Genomic DNA, 16,321 nt, shown 5'->3' with positions numbered 1-16,321 from the left:
CCTTTGAGAAATAGGAGTATGTAGTAAATGATGAATGGTGGTTTAAGTGATAGAGGGAGTGCGTATTTCTTCAACTTGTGAGAAGAAGGAAGCACACTATTTTATTTTGGTGAGTTGAAAGGAAACACGATTCTACAAACTTCCTTGTACTTGACGTTAGTCTCCCGCTTCAGTACTTCCTCTCTCACAACGTTTAGGTTGATGTTCTTCCTATACTGCCCCCTAAAGGTCAGGATGCTGTAAAGTCGTGATACAGTGTTGTGTTAAAATGTTTTAGGCTTCAGCCAATGATTGCATTTAGCCCACCAGTCTTAAATTAAAGATTGGATTTAAGTTTAGAAAATAATCCTGCTTTGCAACAAGTTCTCCAAAGAATTATATATAGGTCTATATTTCTGCCTGTGGTTGATTATGGTGATACATTTAATTTGAATGCATTTTCTTCCAATGTACACTCTTCTTTACTTTATTGCAAACACAAAATCCATCACTCAGTATTACATTTTTTATGATCTGTTGGGTTGTTTGCTGTTTGTGAACAATGACACTGGTATTTCTTTAATCATAAAGCCTGGGAAAACTACAATTTCACTCTCTTCTCTTGTCTACAACAGCCCTGTGGGACACCAGCTAGACCTTCACATTTGTTCCTGTTCACTGTAAGTTACCTTTAGTTTTCATGGATCTGAAATAGCATTTTCCCCAAAAGCCCCTTGGACAAAATATAGAATTAAAAAAAGAAAATTGGTCACATTATTATCACTTAACTAAATATAGTGAAAGGGTGGTTTTTTAAGTTAAGGCCTTTGTCTCGGAGTGGGAGGCACTGGTCTCAAGAACTTCATTTTTAAACTTAGTTTTCTCTCTCTCTCTCTCTCTCTCTGTGTGTGTGTGTGTGTGTGTGTGTGTGTGTGTGTGTGTGTGTGTGTGTGTGTGTGTGTGTGTGTGTGTGTGTGTGTGTGTGTGTGTGTGTGTGCATTGCCATTTCATTTTTTTTCTCTTTCAGATTCTTATACTCACAAAACCAGTTCTGTGTGCTCATCTCTATATTACCCCGCCCTTTTGTTGGGGAAAAATCTCTAAATGTAATGCTAAAAAAATACATAAAACAACCAGTTTGATAGAAACTCACTGCTGGTTCTTCTTGAGACCTGGTGTGGATATTTAGTAACTGTATTGATATTTCCAGGTTGAAATGTTTGTGTAATCTCTTTAATTTGCAACTCAGTAAGGCTGCTATTTTAGCATTTTAATAAAAAAGTGGCATAAATACATCAACAAATAACTGTTTAATATTGATTATGTTTATGACTTAGCAGCCTCCTACTCCTTGCAAACTTACCCCATGCTTCAATTTGGGCCAAGCGGCTCATTCAGTCCCTATCCCCCTGAGAAGTTTGATACAGCCATGGTTATTGATCTTAAGTCAGGACATTTTTATTTTTTTATTTTTTTATTTTTTTTTTGCAAAATTTAATAAATTTAAAACAGTTTTTTTTAATATAATGACGTGTTTGTTTTGGTTTTATATTTTTCTCATCTTTTGCTTAACAACAAGATAAATTATTTCCAACCTGTATGATCTACCATGCTGTTACCTACTGCAGTACCTGAAGGTAATACTGTTCATCCAGGATAAAAAGGAGAGAGGAAGAGAAAAAAGGAAAACAGTGGATCACATGACCAGCTCCGCTCTCCCCTGCAGTAACAATCTCTCCTCCTACTCCGCTGCTCGCTCCTGCCTGCCTGCGACAGCACAGCAGTGGTGTGGTCGCTCTAACGCACGTCAACGGAAAGGAAAAACACTCCGTACGTAGTGAAGGCCTCTGCCACACCGAAAACCTGCTGCAGCCACAGCGACGACGGATATAAACACACATTACACACACTGGTAATCCGAGTTGCTGTTATTTTATCTAATAGCCGTGTAAAGAAAAAAACAGCCAGTCTTCATAATGGCGACAGCTGCGGTGTCTGCCCCTGCTGGCAGCGGCCCCAGCCCCGGGCCGGGAACGGAGCTTGTCCGCGGGCAGGCCTTCGACGTCGGGCCTCGGTACAGCAACCTCTCCTACATCGGGGAGGGAGCCTACGGGATGGTGTGGTAAGTTTCATTCGAAAAGCTTATCTACTTTGCTTTTTGCAACGTTTCCACTCCTAACATATAACATTTCTGCGTTTTATACTACATAAGTTAGCTTTTTAGTGACAAAACAACTAAATTTCATGTTTTAGCTAACAAGCAACAGTGCCTGGCCGTCGGCAGTTGAAGGACCACAGCCATCGTTAGAGAAGAAAAAATGTTCCGAAGCTTCCTTCACTTCACTTGATAGAATTTTGCATTGTAGTGATCCTCGACTAGACGTTAATGTACTTAGCTTGCCTGGAAATCCACTTAATTAGGATACTAGCCACTAACTTGCACCAAACCGGAGAAGGTTTAATGTTACATAAAGCGAATTTAATACCACTTTAAACGTCGGTTAAATTCAGCTCTTCGCTTTCAGAAGGAGCACATTTGGCATTTTGTCAATAACATGTTTTTTACAGGCACCAAACAGGGTGTGTTCATTCTCTGCTTTAGCTGTACAGTGATTTTAACCAACAGTGTAGTCCTAATTTATTCCATTCTTAAAACTTTCCCATTGTTTTTCCTGGTGTAATCAAAACTATGTATTGCCCATTTCTGCAATGAACACTTTTTATGATTATATTTACACCTGGCTGCACATGCTGGAACTGTAGATCATATTTGCATAGATTGTGTAGAATTGAATTGCCAGATACACTTCAAGGGGACTCAGATGTGTATTTGTTTCAGTAGATGCCTGGTTCTACTACATTTGCAGGAATTTATTGATCAATCCAATTTAAAAGCACATTTTTCCCACCCACATATAATACACTTTAACCAATTTAGTGAAGGAAAGGGTCACAAAAATCAATTTATGCAATTTTTTTGTGTGGTGTATTGATTTTTTTTGTCCATTTTTTTAACCGTATGAGGGGTCCTAGAGCGTGTCACTTATTGAGTTGCTTAAGAAGAATACTGAAAAACTATATAGCTGTTGTGTGTAATATATGCATCTTATTTGTGAATAATAATATCTTAGCCCTAAAACATCTTAACCACATAGTTGTTTATAAAAAACAACAATGTGTTTAACAAAAAAAACTTCATAGTTGCCTGAATTAGTAATGTAGCACACATGCACAATTTTCTACTAAAATCTTATGTTTATTTTTATTTAAGTAATGTAATAATCCCAGGTAATACTCATACGCTAAATACATATTCATAATCAGTAATAAATTTTAGGGCTGCAGCTATCGAATATTTTAGTATTCGAGTATTCTACTAAAAATCCCATCGATTAATAGAGTGATCGGATAAAATACATTTTTCTTTAGTTAAAGAGCAGTTCTTTTTCAAATGAAAATTTTTCTCTTTAAGAAATAGAATTTTCTGATACAGCATGTCAATAAGAGCACTTGCTTTGGTAGCTCCAAAATTTGTAAACACACTTTGACACAGTTTTTGTGCCTTGTACATCTCATCAAATGTTGCGGACCCAAATGGCCCCCGTTTCGTAGAATGACCCATTAGTCTCAAAACTCCAGAAAAGAAGCTAGAGTTGTTGCTAGTTGCTATTTTGTATAAGAGGTAGCATGAGGGGTCTGAAAACTCTCTTAATATGGCCTCAGCACTATTTGAAATACCACTCTTTGATCTTTTTTAAAATTAAATGATTCCTCGAGGTGGAGCAATTACTCGAGTAATTTTTGTAATCGAGTACCTTGAATCATTCGAGGAATCGTTTCAGCTCTAATAAATTTACAATGATAGAAAGGCAATATATATGTTTTTTTCGGATTTTTTATTTACTCACATGTTCATCTCCCGAGACAGCTGTGTGCCTCCTGTTTTGTTTGACATATTTGCATAATACACAGTAAATGAATGTCAGGATACACCTCAAGGGGTTTCCCTCTTATATTTGTTTTCATGGTTGATGCTAAAGCCTGGTTACACTGTTTGTGTGAAGCAATTTCTACATGTAAACTGCTATGGAGGCACATATGAGAGATAAAGTAATCAGAAACACAATTTAAGCACATTTCATTATTGTTTATAGATTTAATACATCTACACCTTGCTTGTGATGTTTTTTATGTAATTTCTTTTACCCATTCCTGCCCAAAAGGCGTGACAAAGTGAATTTATTTTGAACAGACTTAATAAAAACCAAGCCTTTCACAACCTCTAAATCTTGTTGCTTCTTGGGGCTGTTGTAATGTAGCCGGCCTTAAATGTGCACACTGTACTATATTACATAATATATTGTCCTTGTGTCAAACAGCAGCAGAGTAGTTCTTCCCCCCCCCCCCCCCTCTGTGGTGAGAGGAGCTGTGTTTTCTGAGAACACTGGTTCAACACACAGCCTGCCTACAGTGCAGACACACAGCGAGGCGTTTAGCATCTTTTTGTCTGCAGAATGGAAAACCCACCAAAGACAAACAGCCCTGCTTATTTCTCCCATGAGCCCCTATCAGCAGAGAGATAGACAACATAAAACACAGTGTGGTTCTGATGAACGCTGAATGTGGACTGAAACTACCGAAACACAAAGCACAGTGATTGTGACAGTTGATTCGTTCGTTAAACCACTTTGAAAAATTAAAATTGAAATTTAGGCTGTTGGCATGCACTATATGTTTTTACTTAGATGTACTAGTTTTTAGAGTAGATATGGTTGTATGCATTAAAAACAAAGCAAAAGAATTTGTCAATTGATAGATTGTGCCAACTAAACATGCAAAAACTTTTTCATTGACAAATTAATCAGCAGATTATTTTCTGCTGTGCATATAAGTAAAATTTGCTTTCCAAGCACACTTACAACATTAAAAATTAATTTTGTCTGTCTTACTAAGAAAGACAAATAGGTAAACAATCATTAAATATTTATTCATATAATATTTAAGTTGTGATGGGATCACACAGAGGAGCTGAACATAGTTAAAATGAATCAAAAACAGATGGATCGAGTCGGTTTAGACCTCCTGATTGTGTTACTTGCAGGATTATATTCCCCTTAAATCTTTCTCAAAGACTTGGATCCAAAAAAGCTCCAAGAACACATTTAGAACGTCCACTTTACCGGACTGACTGTAAAAGCTTGTACTTAACATGCAGGCATAAGCAGATTTAGGTCAAGATTTCACCGTGTCTGCGGTGTTACACCTGAAACAAAGAGCGTTTCTTGTTTATGTAAGTGAAACTGGGTCTGCCACCTCTCTGCCATCAGTTACTGTTGAAGTTTACAAGCAGCAACTTGTGCAACAGTTTTTTTTATATCGGTTGTATCTCCGCTTCACCTTTTAGAGTTTATCCGTCGGTGAAACTTTGCTGGTCGAGCTGTGACGGTTTGAACTTTCTCTTAATGACGTTTCGCTTTCTGTAAACTGAGCTTGTTTCCTTATCTGTTATCTCACATCAATGCTACTCAACAAGTGCTTTCTTCTACTTTTGTTATTGCAAGTGCTGCTTCCTGCAATGTGGCATGCATGTGCGGAAGAATTTTTCCTCCAGAAGAATTTCCGAGCCCGCTGTAGTTTTGAATCTGACGCAAAAGATGGTCACTTGATCTGGAGAAGAACTGGTTTAATCATGGTTGATTTGATTGCTCATTTCAAGGAAGCATGTTGTGACCAGTTTATGTCATCCTGGTATGTTTTAATCCATTTGTTTGGTTTGTTTGGGCAGGTAGGAACTGTGTGTGTCATGCCAAAAACCCAAGCTGCTAGCATGCCTTACATTAAAGGTATGATTCACCGTAAACTGTATGTTAAAAGAGTAAGAATCTCAGCTACCTACAGCCACAAAAATGACGAATGAGGCTCAGGGGGACACTAATGTCTAGATTTGTCTTATTTCCTGACATCAGTGATGATACATGAGAGCTACAGGCACAGACAGGTTCATCATGCTTGACTAAGGTTTCCAGTACTGCCATTGTATTTGTTCTAGCTTCCAGTAAAGCCCAAATCTCTTCACTGACTAAATGAGAGGCCACTAAAACTCTTGTGTATCCATTAAATACCCCTTTAAAGACAGGGAGCAGTGACGTTCAGGGGCTACTTTCCTCCTGTTTGTAAGCATTTCAATGACTATTTTCATGTTGCTGTTCTCAGCCAACATCCAGTAACCCTCTACCAGCAACAAAAGCTGTATAAACAGTCCTTTCCCTGACTCTTTACTGCGGTGTTGTCTCTGTATTTGTGGCGTGCTAAGAGCCAGTTGGAGTGGGCGACGTGTCAGCCTCCTTGCTCTTGTCTCGTTCTTTTTGAAACCTGTAGTTTGGAGTCTGATGGTCGTGTTGCTTTGATGTGCAGCAGCCAGAGAAAGTGGTGCAGCCTGTACTTCATGCTCGTCCTCTGGTTTGCACATGAAGTGTCTTTAGATGCATCAGGAAGTTCTTCTTAATCAGGTCTCTTGTGGTTGTGTTTCGCCATCGTATAGAAGTGTTGCCATTTCCTTTTGGGTGTATAGAACATGCATTTTGACACAGAGGATGGTTTTATACTCTCATCCTTGTCTTCAGATCATGCAAAGTAAGAGAAAGTGCCAAATAATAGTAAACAATCGCAACAGCTTGAAATTACATGGTTTTTTTTCAAGTCCTGTGTTGTAGCTTGGACTTTTTCCAGCTCTGCACACCAGTAGCTGGGTGATATTTTAGTGTAATAGCTGGGATTCTGCTTTTTGTAGAGATGCTCTTGAACACTTCAACATGTCTACTCAGAATATGTTACGTAGGTGCAAAGTACAAAGAGACAGGTGTGAACACTGGTGCAAACTGTGTACAATGCAAGTGCCTGCTAACTTGATGGTTTAGGATTATGTTAGTGCTTTGGGACATTTTTTATTTAGACTATTAACAACAATTGACTGCTTGTGATCTACCTGTAAGCACTTTATTTTTGGCTGTGGATATGGTGATGTTAAATGTGCCGATAGATCGTCTGAGTATGAATTAAAACCAGTTTTATTTCTTAGGAGCCATCAGGTGTTTTTTTGTAAAAAAAAATAAAAAATCTTTGGATGTGGTATCTGTCTCAGTGTTGTGATCAGTATAATGTGCTTTAGTACCAGCTGACCAAACGATGAGAGGGTAGCTTGCCGTGTGCCGTGTCATTTTCAGACGCAGCCTATTTTTGTTTACAGCAGCCTCTTGTTGATGCTAAGGCTTTTCATGTCAGGGTTGTCTAGTGGCTGAGCCTCTTAACACGATCCTCAGTTCGTGCACACCGTCTGCTTACACAATCCCGAGATACAGTATCACCCTCTGTGATGATATTCAGAGGCTGCCGTGGTGTACTCTACCTCTTCAGCTCGCCCACAGTAACAGTGAGATCATGGGGGAATTCAACTGAAGAGTGTTTATAAAAAGTTTTGTCTCTCAAACACTTTTGTTGGTTAGTCAGTTCTCATCTAAAGCTAACACTGACATCATACACAGTGGGCTGGCAATCTTTTGTTTCTTGTTATGAGAGATTTTATTAACCTCAGTGTTTAGTGATCACTCCAATGTTTCATTTTAGGATTCAACAATCATAAGAATGTCTATCAGAAATGGTCAGAATACAGAATTAAACTGTATTTTATGCCCCAAAACTCTTTTTTTACCTTTACAGTGACAGTGCCATACTTAATACTTTTACTGACTGTAAATTGGGCTCCATTTTTTTCTAGTTTTTTTTTTTTCTTATGGGTTGGTTTCCCGTATAAACTGCAGCCTGCATAAAATATAGATGTAGTCTTACTGGTTTCCCCTATTGCTTTGTGAAGAGGCTGTACAAAGCCCAAGCATGGTGGTTGCCATGTTGGAAAAGTTGTTAAAAAATGACAGGAACCCTTTTTTAGTCTGAAAACTTGTGCAAATCTACTGCAGAAACATTATGGACTCCAGTGGAGATCCTTCCTCTTTTGGAACCACCCTCTTCTGGACAATTAAGGAACTGCACTTTATGGCACTTCTTATAACTTCAGGTTGTTTTTCCTCTATTCAGTTACAATAGCAAATGAATGTCACCAAAAGCAACAGAAGTTTGTGAAGTATGTTAAAAAAAAATTATAGTTTGTTAGCAACATTAGCTGAACAGATAAAGATTCTGATCATGAATTATCTTTGAATGTTGAGCAGGTCAGAAGAAGTGTCAGTATCTCAATTGAACTCAGCGTAAGGCTAATTGAACTCTTTCGCCTGTTTCTATTCATTCTGGCAATCAGTATCTGATTCGCCTCATAGTCCTGAATTTTGAGAGTTAATACAATATTTTCACAAATTACCCAAGTTCAAAGTTCAGTTTTGAGTTGTACAAAAAAAACAACAAACCCAGTGTGCTCAGTTGTGTGCTAAAATAAACAGACCGATTCATAGGTTATCTGGTTGTTAAAACTTGTAGAATTGAAGCAAAGCTCTTTCAGACACTTTGGATAAATTTCTCTCATCTGAAGAAAGAAGTGCTTGCCCAGAAATACTGTTTTTTTTGCCACTTGTACCATGAACCAAATATAACATTGTTATTTGTCCTCTCACATTTTATATGAGTTCAACTCTGAAAGTTTTGATCTCATCCAAGCGAAACATCGTCATCATTTTCCTCCTGACTCCTTTTAATCTTGATCTGGGCTCCTTGACCCCCCCAGTTCCCAGCGATTGCTGATGCTTTGCTTCATTCTGCCATGAGCCGTCCTCTTGAAATGCCACCGTGGCGCCCATCTCCATGGCAACCCCTCTGCCTCTGACATCAGTACCACCTCTCCACAGCCAATGGGAGCTGGAGGGAGAGAAATGAGAGCCTTGACACTCTGAAATCCTGTTGTGCAATTCACAAGGAGATGTAATTTGGGTGATTACGCCTGCAAAGACGAACACGGCGTCTCCTGGTTCAACAAATAAGCAGAAGATCTCTGCACTCAGCTGCATGTTGCATTGAAGCTGATATCAAAGGTTTAGCATCAGGGCCTGACGGAAGCATCTCATCTCTAAACTGCTGCTGCTCGATGGCCTTTCACATGTTGCTTTGACAGGAAATCATATAGTTTGAATGAGCATGAGCTTTCCTGATTGTTACAGTGTAAGAAATAACTGTATAGTAATGACAGTGTTCTTACGCAAAGTAAAATTAGCAGAAGTGGTCAGATGGCTTTGATAGTATCTCTGCTGCTCATCTTTATATCAGAGCGTGCTTGCAGAAATTGAAGTTGAATTGAAATACGCACACTGGAGGGCTTTTGTTATGAGTATTACAATTTTGACTCATTTTGCCTCAAGTGTAGTCGCATTTCTGTGGAGAAAAAGTCTAAATGTTGAGATTACATCACTGACTAATTCATTAAACTCTTCTCTGCATACGAAGGCTCTTTTCTCTGATGTGTTTTGTGCATGGTTTCCTGCAACCTTGATGGTTGTGCAATGTTACGGCACAGGAAAGACGCCCTTCTTTGAATTTTTCATTTGTAACCACCCTTTAAGCTGCTGATCAATACTGACAAAACACATTTCAAATTCAAATAAAGTTTAATGTACATGTTGTTCATTGGGTCACAGACTTGACCAAAGCAAATCCTTCAATTTTTTAAAGATTTAACCTGAAAATATTTGCAGATCTTGCTAGAAAAGATCATCACTCTTGCTAGTCAGCATTAAAGTTTCAGTCGGCTGAACAAGTGAACAAGTAAGGAATAAATGAAAGTTAACGAGTAGATGGAGATATGTAACCCTGACAGGGTTTAAGGAGACCCAAGTGCAAAGCAGTGGGCTGCTTATTACCACTCTTCTTACTTACGATACGAACAGCTGGCAAAAAACACAACATAAAATGTTGATATACTTTTAGAAATAAACCAGACAAATGTCACAACACTGCTGCAGCTGCTATCACCACCGCTGATGGTTTAATTTTCTGTGTGGCAACCATAGACTGTATATAGAATTGGACAGCGTGGCTCGGCCATTTATCATTGTACGGAAGCCAAAATACCGCCGTCTCAGGCGCCACCATTGTAGCAGCTTGGAGCCAGAGTCTGCGCAGTAGAGACGATGAGGGATTCTGGGAGAATCTGAGCTGGAGCTGGGTGACAAAAATAATATATATTTTTTTTCTTTCGAGAGTCTAATCACTTCCTGACTCTCCCTCCCGACATATTTTACAATCCCCGTTAAAAATACACGAGAACGGCAGCTGTCAATCATCGTTAAACGTTACATAAAGCCTCGTTTTTAACCTGGTATAACTAATGAAAATGAAACTTTTCAGAAAAAAAGGCCTTCAATACAAGACAGCCAAATGATATCTTCAAATCACCACAACAATAGGACATGAGAAACATTTCTACGAGGTGTAATATTTTTTTAAAGTTTGACTACAGCCCATCTGGAATGGCTGGAAAGACAGATTTTTAAACCTATACTGCCGCCAGCCACCAGGGGGGTGCAGTTTTTGTGGAGACCTCACTTCGAGCCAAGCAAGTGGACGTCCATTTTTTTACAGTCTTTGGTGGCAACTAGTAGGGCAGAACGATTTAGGAAAATAACGTAATTGCGTTTTATTTAGACCAATATTGAGATTGCGTTTTAACATGCAATTTATGTGGGTCTTGTTGACTTGTAATATAACTATCATTAATTACCTTAAATAAAATCAGAGAAAGGAACAAATCACTGCAGAACAACAGGCAACAATAATATGAAAAATAAAGATGAATTTTTGTCATGTTGAATTTTGCTGGGTTTAAGAAAGGAGTACAAGTTGCTTTATGTCCTTCAGGTCTGTGTACGATATTTTTTATTTTTTAATTTCAACCTTTGTGGTTTGAAAATTGCATTTTATTACTTTGTGACGTCGGTTTTAATTCGATTAATTGTTCACCCTTAGCAACAAGTTACCTAATCTACTCCACCATTACTTCCTGAATTACTTGATCAGGATCCAGTATGAAAATACCCATGTTGATTTGGCTAGCTTAGCATGCTAACAGTTTTACCTAACCTTACAGTCTGTAGTGTCAACAAGCAGAAGTTGAACTCTTGGAGTGTTTTTCTGAGTTCTGATTTGACATGGCGTGGTCAGTCTGCCTGGAAGTTAGTAAGAGTTGTTCAAGGGTTTCAAACCAATCAGAATCCAGCTTCTTACAAAGCCAGAAGATTGATAAGAAAGCTGGGGAAACATAGTTTTAAGGTTAGGCCTGATATGTTTTTCATATATTTGTTAATGCTCTACTACCTGGATGTAAATAAGCAGGTGATAGATTGGAATACTGTAAAACTGTCAATCAAACATTATACTGGTTTGTTGGAATTTGAGATAGCAACCCTGGTTTGAAATATGGTTAAATCAATGAATACTCTGTTAGTGACTTCCTTGATTGAATGAGTTGACCTTCTTTATTTGTCTTCTGTTCATGGTATTGTTCAAAGTGTTCCTTTGGTTGTTGACTGTTTTTCGCAGCAGAAAGTGGTCTTGTGCTATCAGATCTATATCCAGCAGTATGGAGTGGATGTAGAGACTGTGCAGGCTGTAAATCCCAGACCTCATTGATTATAAGCTCAGAAGAGAGACAAAGGTCTATTAGAGCTGGGCGTTCAGCAGTAGTTAAATATGGGAGTGGCAGAGTTCTCATAGGCTGAGAAATAAAAAGATAAGTGCTTTTTGTTCTCCATATTAAACAGTATTCACAGCGTGTCTGTGCGGCTTTAACAAACCTCTCTTTACATTGTAACTCTCACACTAAAAGAAATCAGCATCATATATCCGGTGGAGTTTACGTACCTGTTTGAGCTTGCACAGACACCATTTCTTCTACAGTGAACACAGCTGTTATTTACACACCACCTTTCTTTTTAGTGTGCACACAGAGTGTGAATAAACTGGGTGTGCAGCCAAGTTTCTTCACCAACATCGAATTTGATGTCAAGTTCTGTGCTGTGATGAATGTTTGAAGCTAGAAATGTAGCAGAGATAAGAATAAATCTGAATGTATATCAACTTACTATCTGTATTTTTTATATAAACAAAGAGGTATTCTGTACTTAGCAGGATTATGTTTGAAGTGTGGACTCTGTTGAGCCTGTTGTGTAATCCTGCAGCTGCTTGAAGAAAGAGAAATAGTGAAAGCTTCGATCATGCTTTATAACACAATACACGTCTTTAAATAAACTGGTTAAAACAAAGATCTTTAAAGTATAAAAGATCAAATATAAATGGTCTAAATATTGGTGATATCTACTCAAGCTTCATTCATTTACATCATAAATTGCTAACGTGTTGAAATTGACAAGTCAGCTGAAGAAAAAAAGTATTTTGTTTTACTTGTGAGGGGTCTCAAAAGGTAGATACTTTAACATGTTAGAATGTAGTTTGTTCTTGTGTCAGATTTCAGCATTTACACCAGAGGTAAAAGCTCTTCTTAAATACTAGTTTCAGGTATTCTGCTTTAAGATGGAAAATACAGAAAAAATGTGGCGTGGAAAATAACAAATGTTTAAATATGCCACAGCTGTGCTAACTACAGTTTGTTCTTGCTGTGGTATTGATTTTTCTTTTATGGGACTTCAAAGATATAATATTGTGCTTTATTCGTAAAGCTTTTTTATTTCCCTATTAAAGGATAAGTTCAGTTTATACAGCTTTTATATTGTTTATAGAATGAAGTAGAACAAAGTACTCACCCAGAAGGCTTTCCTGATCCAAGCAGTGTTTTGGGAGATAATTAGATCCAAAATCGTGCAGCGGACGTCCGTATAATGGGATCCATCGGGGCATAGACAGCGCAGCTCCTAAAACTGCATTAATTGTCCAAAAACTCATGTTTTTCACCAATATTCCATCATGGTCCACTCCGGGTTAGTCCTCTACGTTTGCCCCTCAAAGAAAGGAGTCAGCTCTCCAGAGAGTACTGCGCATGGGGCAAACGTAAACAAAGTCTTGGTGAGTTCAGAGGTCATTACAGCCACACAGTGCTGTCTGGGGTGACACAGACTGCAGCAGAGGACTAACCTGGAGCGGACCATGATGGATTAGACCTGTATAAACCAAACTTATCCTTTAAATGTCACATTTGTAAGGAACGTGCATTTGTGGGATGAGCAGCAGAGCTGAGCATGTGGTTTGTGCCCATGACAAATTTGCCAAACCTCCTCTGCCAATGCCTCTTATATGGAAAAACATGGTCTTAGTTCCTTCCTCATAAAGTAAAAGTGTAGAGAGAGTTTCTCTTCTTCGAACTCTTCACAGAAGCGTAGCTGCAAGTTACCTACAAACTTGTTGCTCAGGGGAAAAGTGTGAAACCATACGCAGTTTCACAAAGACAGAAAAACACACCGGGAACCCACACTGCAACAGTAGTCAATTCTCCCCTGAGAATTGTGCTATGTGTGTGAGAGAGTACCTCTGCTTTCCTTTGTTGTTAATGTTTTACTTTCATATACATTTTATGAGGTTTCCAGCGTTGACAGGTCTATTTCTGATGTAAAACACGGTAGGAGACGAGTGAGAGCACAGACCCCAGACCTTTTCTTGCTTAAAGTGATGTCAGCCTTTGTTATCATATTTTTCATTACAGACATTTTTGTTCATGAAGGAAATGTGCAGTGTTATTAAGTTGGGTATAAGAAACAAATTGGATCCTATAGAGCTCTTCACTTGTTAATTTTCAGTGTAAAATGTGGGTTGTTGGTGCACTGGTTTATGTCATCTTAGCTTGAATTTTGCAGACAGGTCTCCAGGTTATCACTAATTCAGATGAGGATTAGGGCCTCATGTTTGGTTTGGTATTTTGTTTAGGCCAGTAATTTTCTAGTATGTTTTATTATGATTTAAGCCACAACTCTAAGAAAAAAATCAGAGTTCAGATGTGTTATTTATTTTGATCTCAGAAATCTGAAATTAGATTCAGAAAATAGAAAATGTCAGGAAAAAAAAAACTTTTACAGACCTAACCTCCTTTAAAAAAATCTGTGGCTGTAATCAGTTCAGACTTGAGTGTGAAGTTGTGTAAACACTTACAGCTAGCTTACGATAAACAGTAGTTACATTTTGATAAAGACGCAGCTGCATGTTGTGTTTTCACACTGTGAGCATAAACCCCATGTTGGAGCTCTTTCTCTTTCAAACTGTGTGAACTGTTGTGGGCGATAGTCAGTGAAGCCTGAGGCTTTACTACTGAAACCTCACAGACGACAAATGATGCTCGTCATGCTTAAGAAACCGGCTGATTTCAAGATTGAATAAAAGAAGACGCAGATTAGAAGATTGCTGACCACCCATTATATGTACAAGAAGCACTGAAAAATAATCCATTTCAAAGAATTGGAAAGTGATTGGAAATCAAAGCTACAAAAATGAAGTTATTTTTTTTCCTTCACTTTATGTATTTTTTCATTTATTTATTTTTATTTCAAGGATTTGTGTATTTTTTTGTGTAACCAACATATCAAAGGATGTTTTGCAGACCCTCGCATGCCGTCCTGTAGGTGAGTTGTTAAAACCAAAGATTTTTTTTTGCCAACCAAACTGGTAGCTCTCTCAAGCTACAAGCCAGTTGGTAAAGAATATCTGACAAAAATTGACAGACAGTATGTTTTTAAACTGGTTGATGATACATTTTCTGAGAAGTGAATTTCAGCAATCACAATTAAATGATCAGTAATGGAATTCTGCCTCAGACCAAATGCAGTAAATGATGATAAACCCTGATGTGTTAAAGCTCAGATGATGGTTAATGATGTGACATATAAGATTTATATTCTTGTAGTTACAAATCATCTGAGTAAAGCCTGAAGAGATGTTGCTGAATTTTACTATAGCAGTGAACAATCAGCAAGATGAGCAATAATCCTCTGTGACTTGGTGTCACGCTGCATTAGTTAATGTAAATATAGGACTGTACTGTAAATAGCATAATGTAAGGACCTTTTAATCCTCCTGAAGCAATGCTTAGCACTCCCTCACTGCACAGCGGCCTGTTTGAAAACCTGTCCTCTCACTGCGAGCTGTCTTCCAGTCCTTCACAAAGCGTCCTCCTCTGTCATGTCTGCACAGTGTTTGCATGGACTTTCATATCTGCACTACCTCGGTATGCGTTGCCCTTAAGCATAGTGAACTTCTCCCCTTCTTCCTTCAACCCAACCCCTTGAACACTGTCATGGTAACAGCCCTATTACATAACCCAGCGGCTGCAGTGTAAAGCCTTGTATTTCCGTCTCCTTGGAAACAAAACCCCCCCTTCACTCTCTTAAACCCTCCCTCCCTCCTCTCTGTGCGCCTTCCTGGGCACTGAGCATGCTCAGAAAACAATGCAGAAGAAGAGGAAACAGGAAAGGCAGCTCAGAGCAGATTCACTGTTGCATACCACAGTCTGCTCTTTATTGTAACCAGAGCATCTTCAATAAGATACAGATTAAACTGCAGGAAAGAATGATACAAAGTTAAAAAAGGCGTGCTTGCACCAGTTGAAATGTGTGTGAAAGTTTGTATGCCTACCTGCTATTTTCTCAATAAACAGAATAAATATTTTCATCAAGTCATTCCACAAAAATGTGGAAAACTGTCTATCACAGCTTAAATCTTCCAGATCCTTTTTGGTTGATGCTACAAACACTTTGAGCCGTGTGCCAGTGTTTCTACACTCACAAATTACAGCCAGATGTGTGAGACAGGTGTCACCATAAACTGGCTTTCAGGGCCAGGTGTAGTTTCCATCCAGGCTGAAAAAAAGCAATTCATGCATACAAATCCTGTCCTGAGTATCCTGAAAGCACCACTCAACGTTATCACCTGAAGTGATAAAGCTAAACAGGACAAGTTCCTCGTAAAAAGGAGACACACTGAAGACGATGTACTTTGTACTTCCTCAAAAGTTCCTTCTGTTACACGCCTGGACAAACTGACAAGGAACTGAAGGGCTCGCCTCAGTGAACATGATGAAACTAAGATGGCCTTCACTTTTCAGGGCTAAGATCGGACTCCTGTAGCAGGGGTTTTAAAAGTATTATTGCGAGCAAGTAAATAAAGTTTAAGAAGTTGGTAAAGCATTATATGATTAATGAACAAGTTATTAAGACATTTTTATTGAACTGTATTTTAAATGTACTTTAAATTTAGCCTCTAAAATGTAGCAATCGCAAAAAAACTGAAATGACTTTACCCACATTAAAAGCGACAATACCTCTAAAATGTTCAGTTTTAAATGACTTCCTTAAAAAGGAGACTTTATGTCTACATCCACCAGTCAGTTTTTCTTCTGCAGTTTCATTTC

The 16,321-nt window shown here is 38.4% G+C and overlaps 1 protein-coding gene across 1 annotated transcript in view; it reads left to right on the top strand.

Moving 5' to 3' along the window:
* Positions 1-1,700: 1,700 nt before the first annotated feature.
* mapk1 (mitogen-activated protein kinase 1) overlaps positions 1,701-16,321 on the top strand; it is a 28,693-nt gene continuing 14,072 nt past the window's right edge. The window contains exon 1 of the mRNA XM_074670132.1: positions 1,701-2,101. Coding sequence (XP_074526233.1) covers positions 1,956-2,101 — 146 coding nt within the window. The 5' untranslated portion in view covers positions 1,701-1,955. The remainder of the gene's footprint in view (positions 2,102-16,321) is intronic.

Source organism: Halichoeres trimaculatus, unplaced genomic scaffold (assembly GCF_033239565.1).
Source record: "Halichoeres trimaculatus isolate MK-OKI-2021-1 unplaced genomic scaffold, fHalTri1.1 fHalTri1_scaffold_5, whole genome shotgun sequence".
Classification (NCBI taxonomy): domain Eukaryota; kingdom Metazoa; phylum Chordata; class Actinopteri; order Labriformes; family Labridae; genus Halichoeres; species Halichoeres trimaculatus.
Note: the sequence above shows the minus strand (reverse complement) of the source record. Positions and strands in the feature narration are given on the sequence as shown.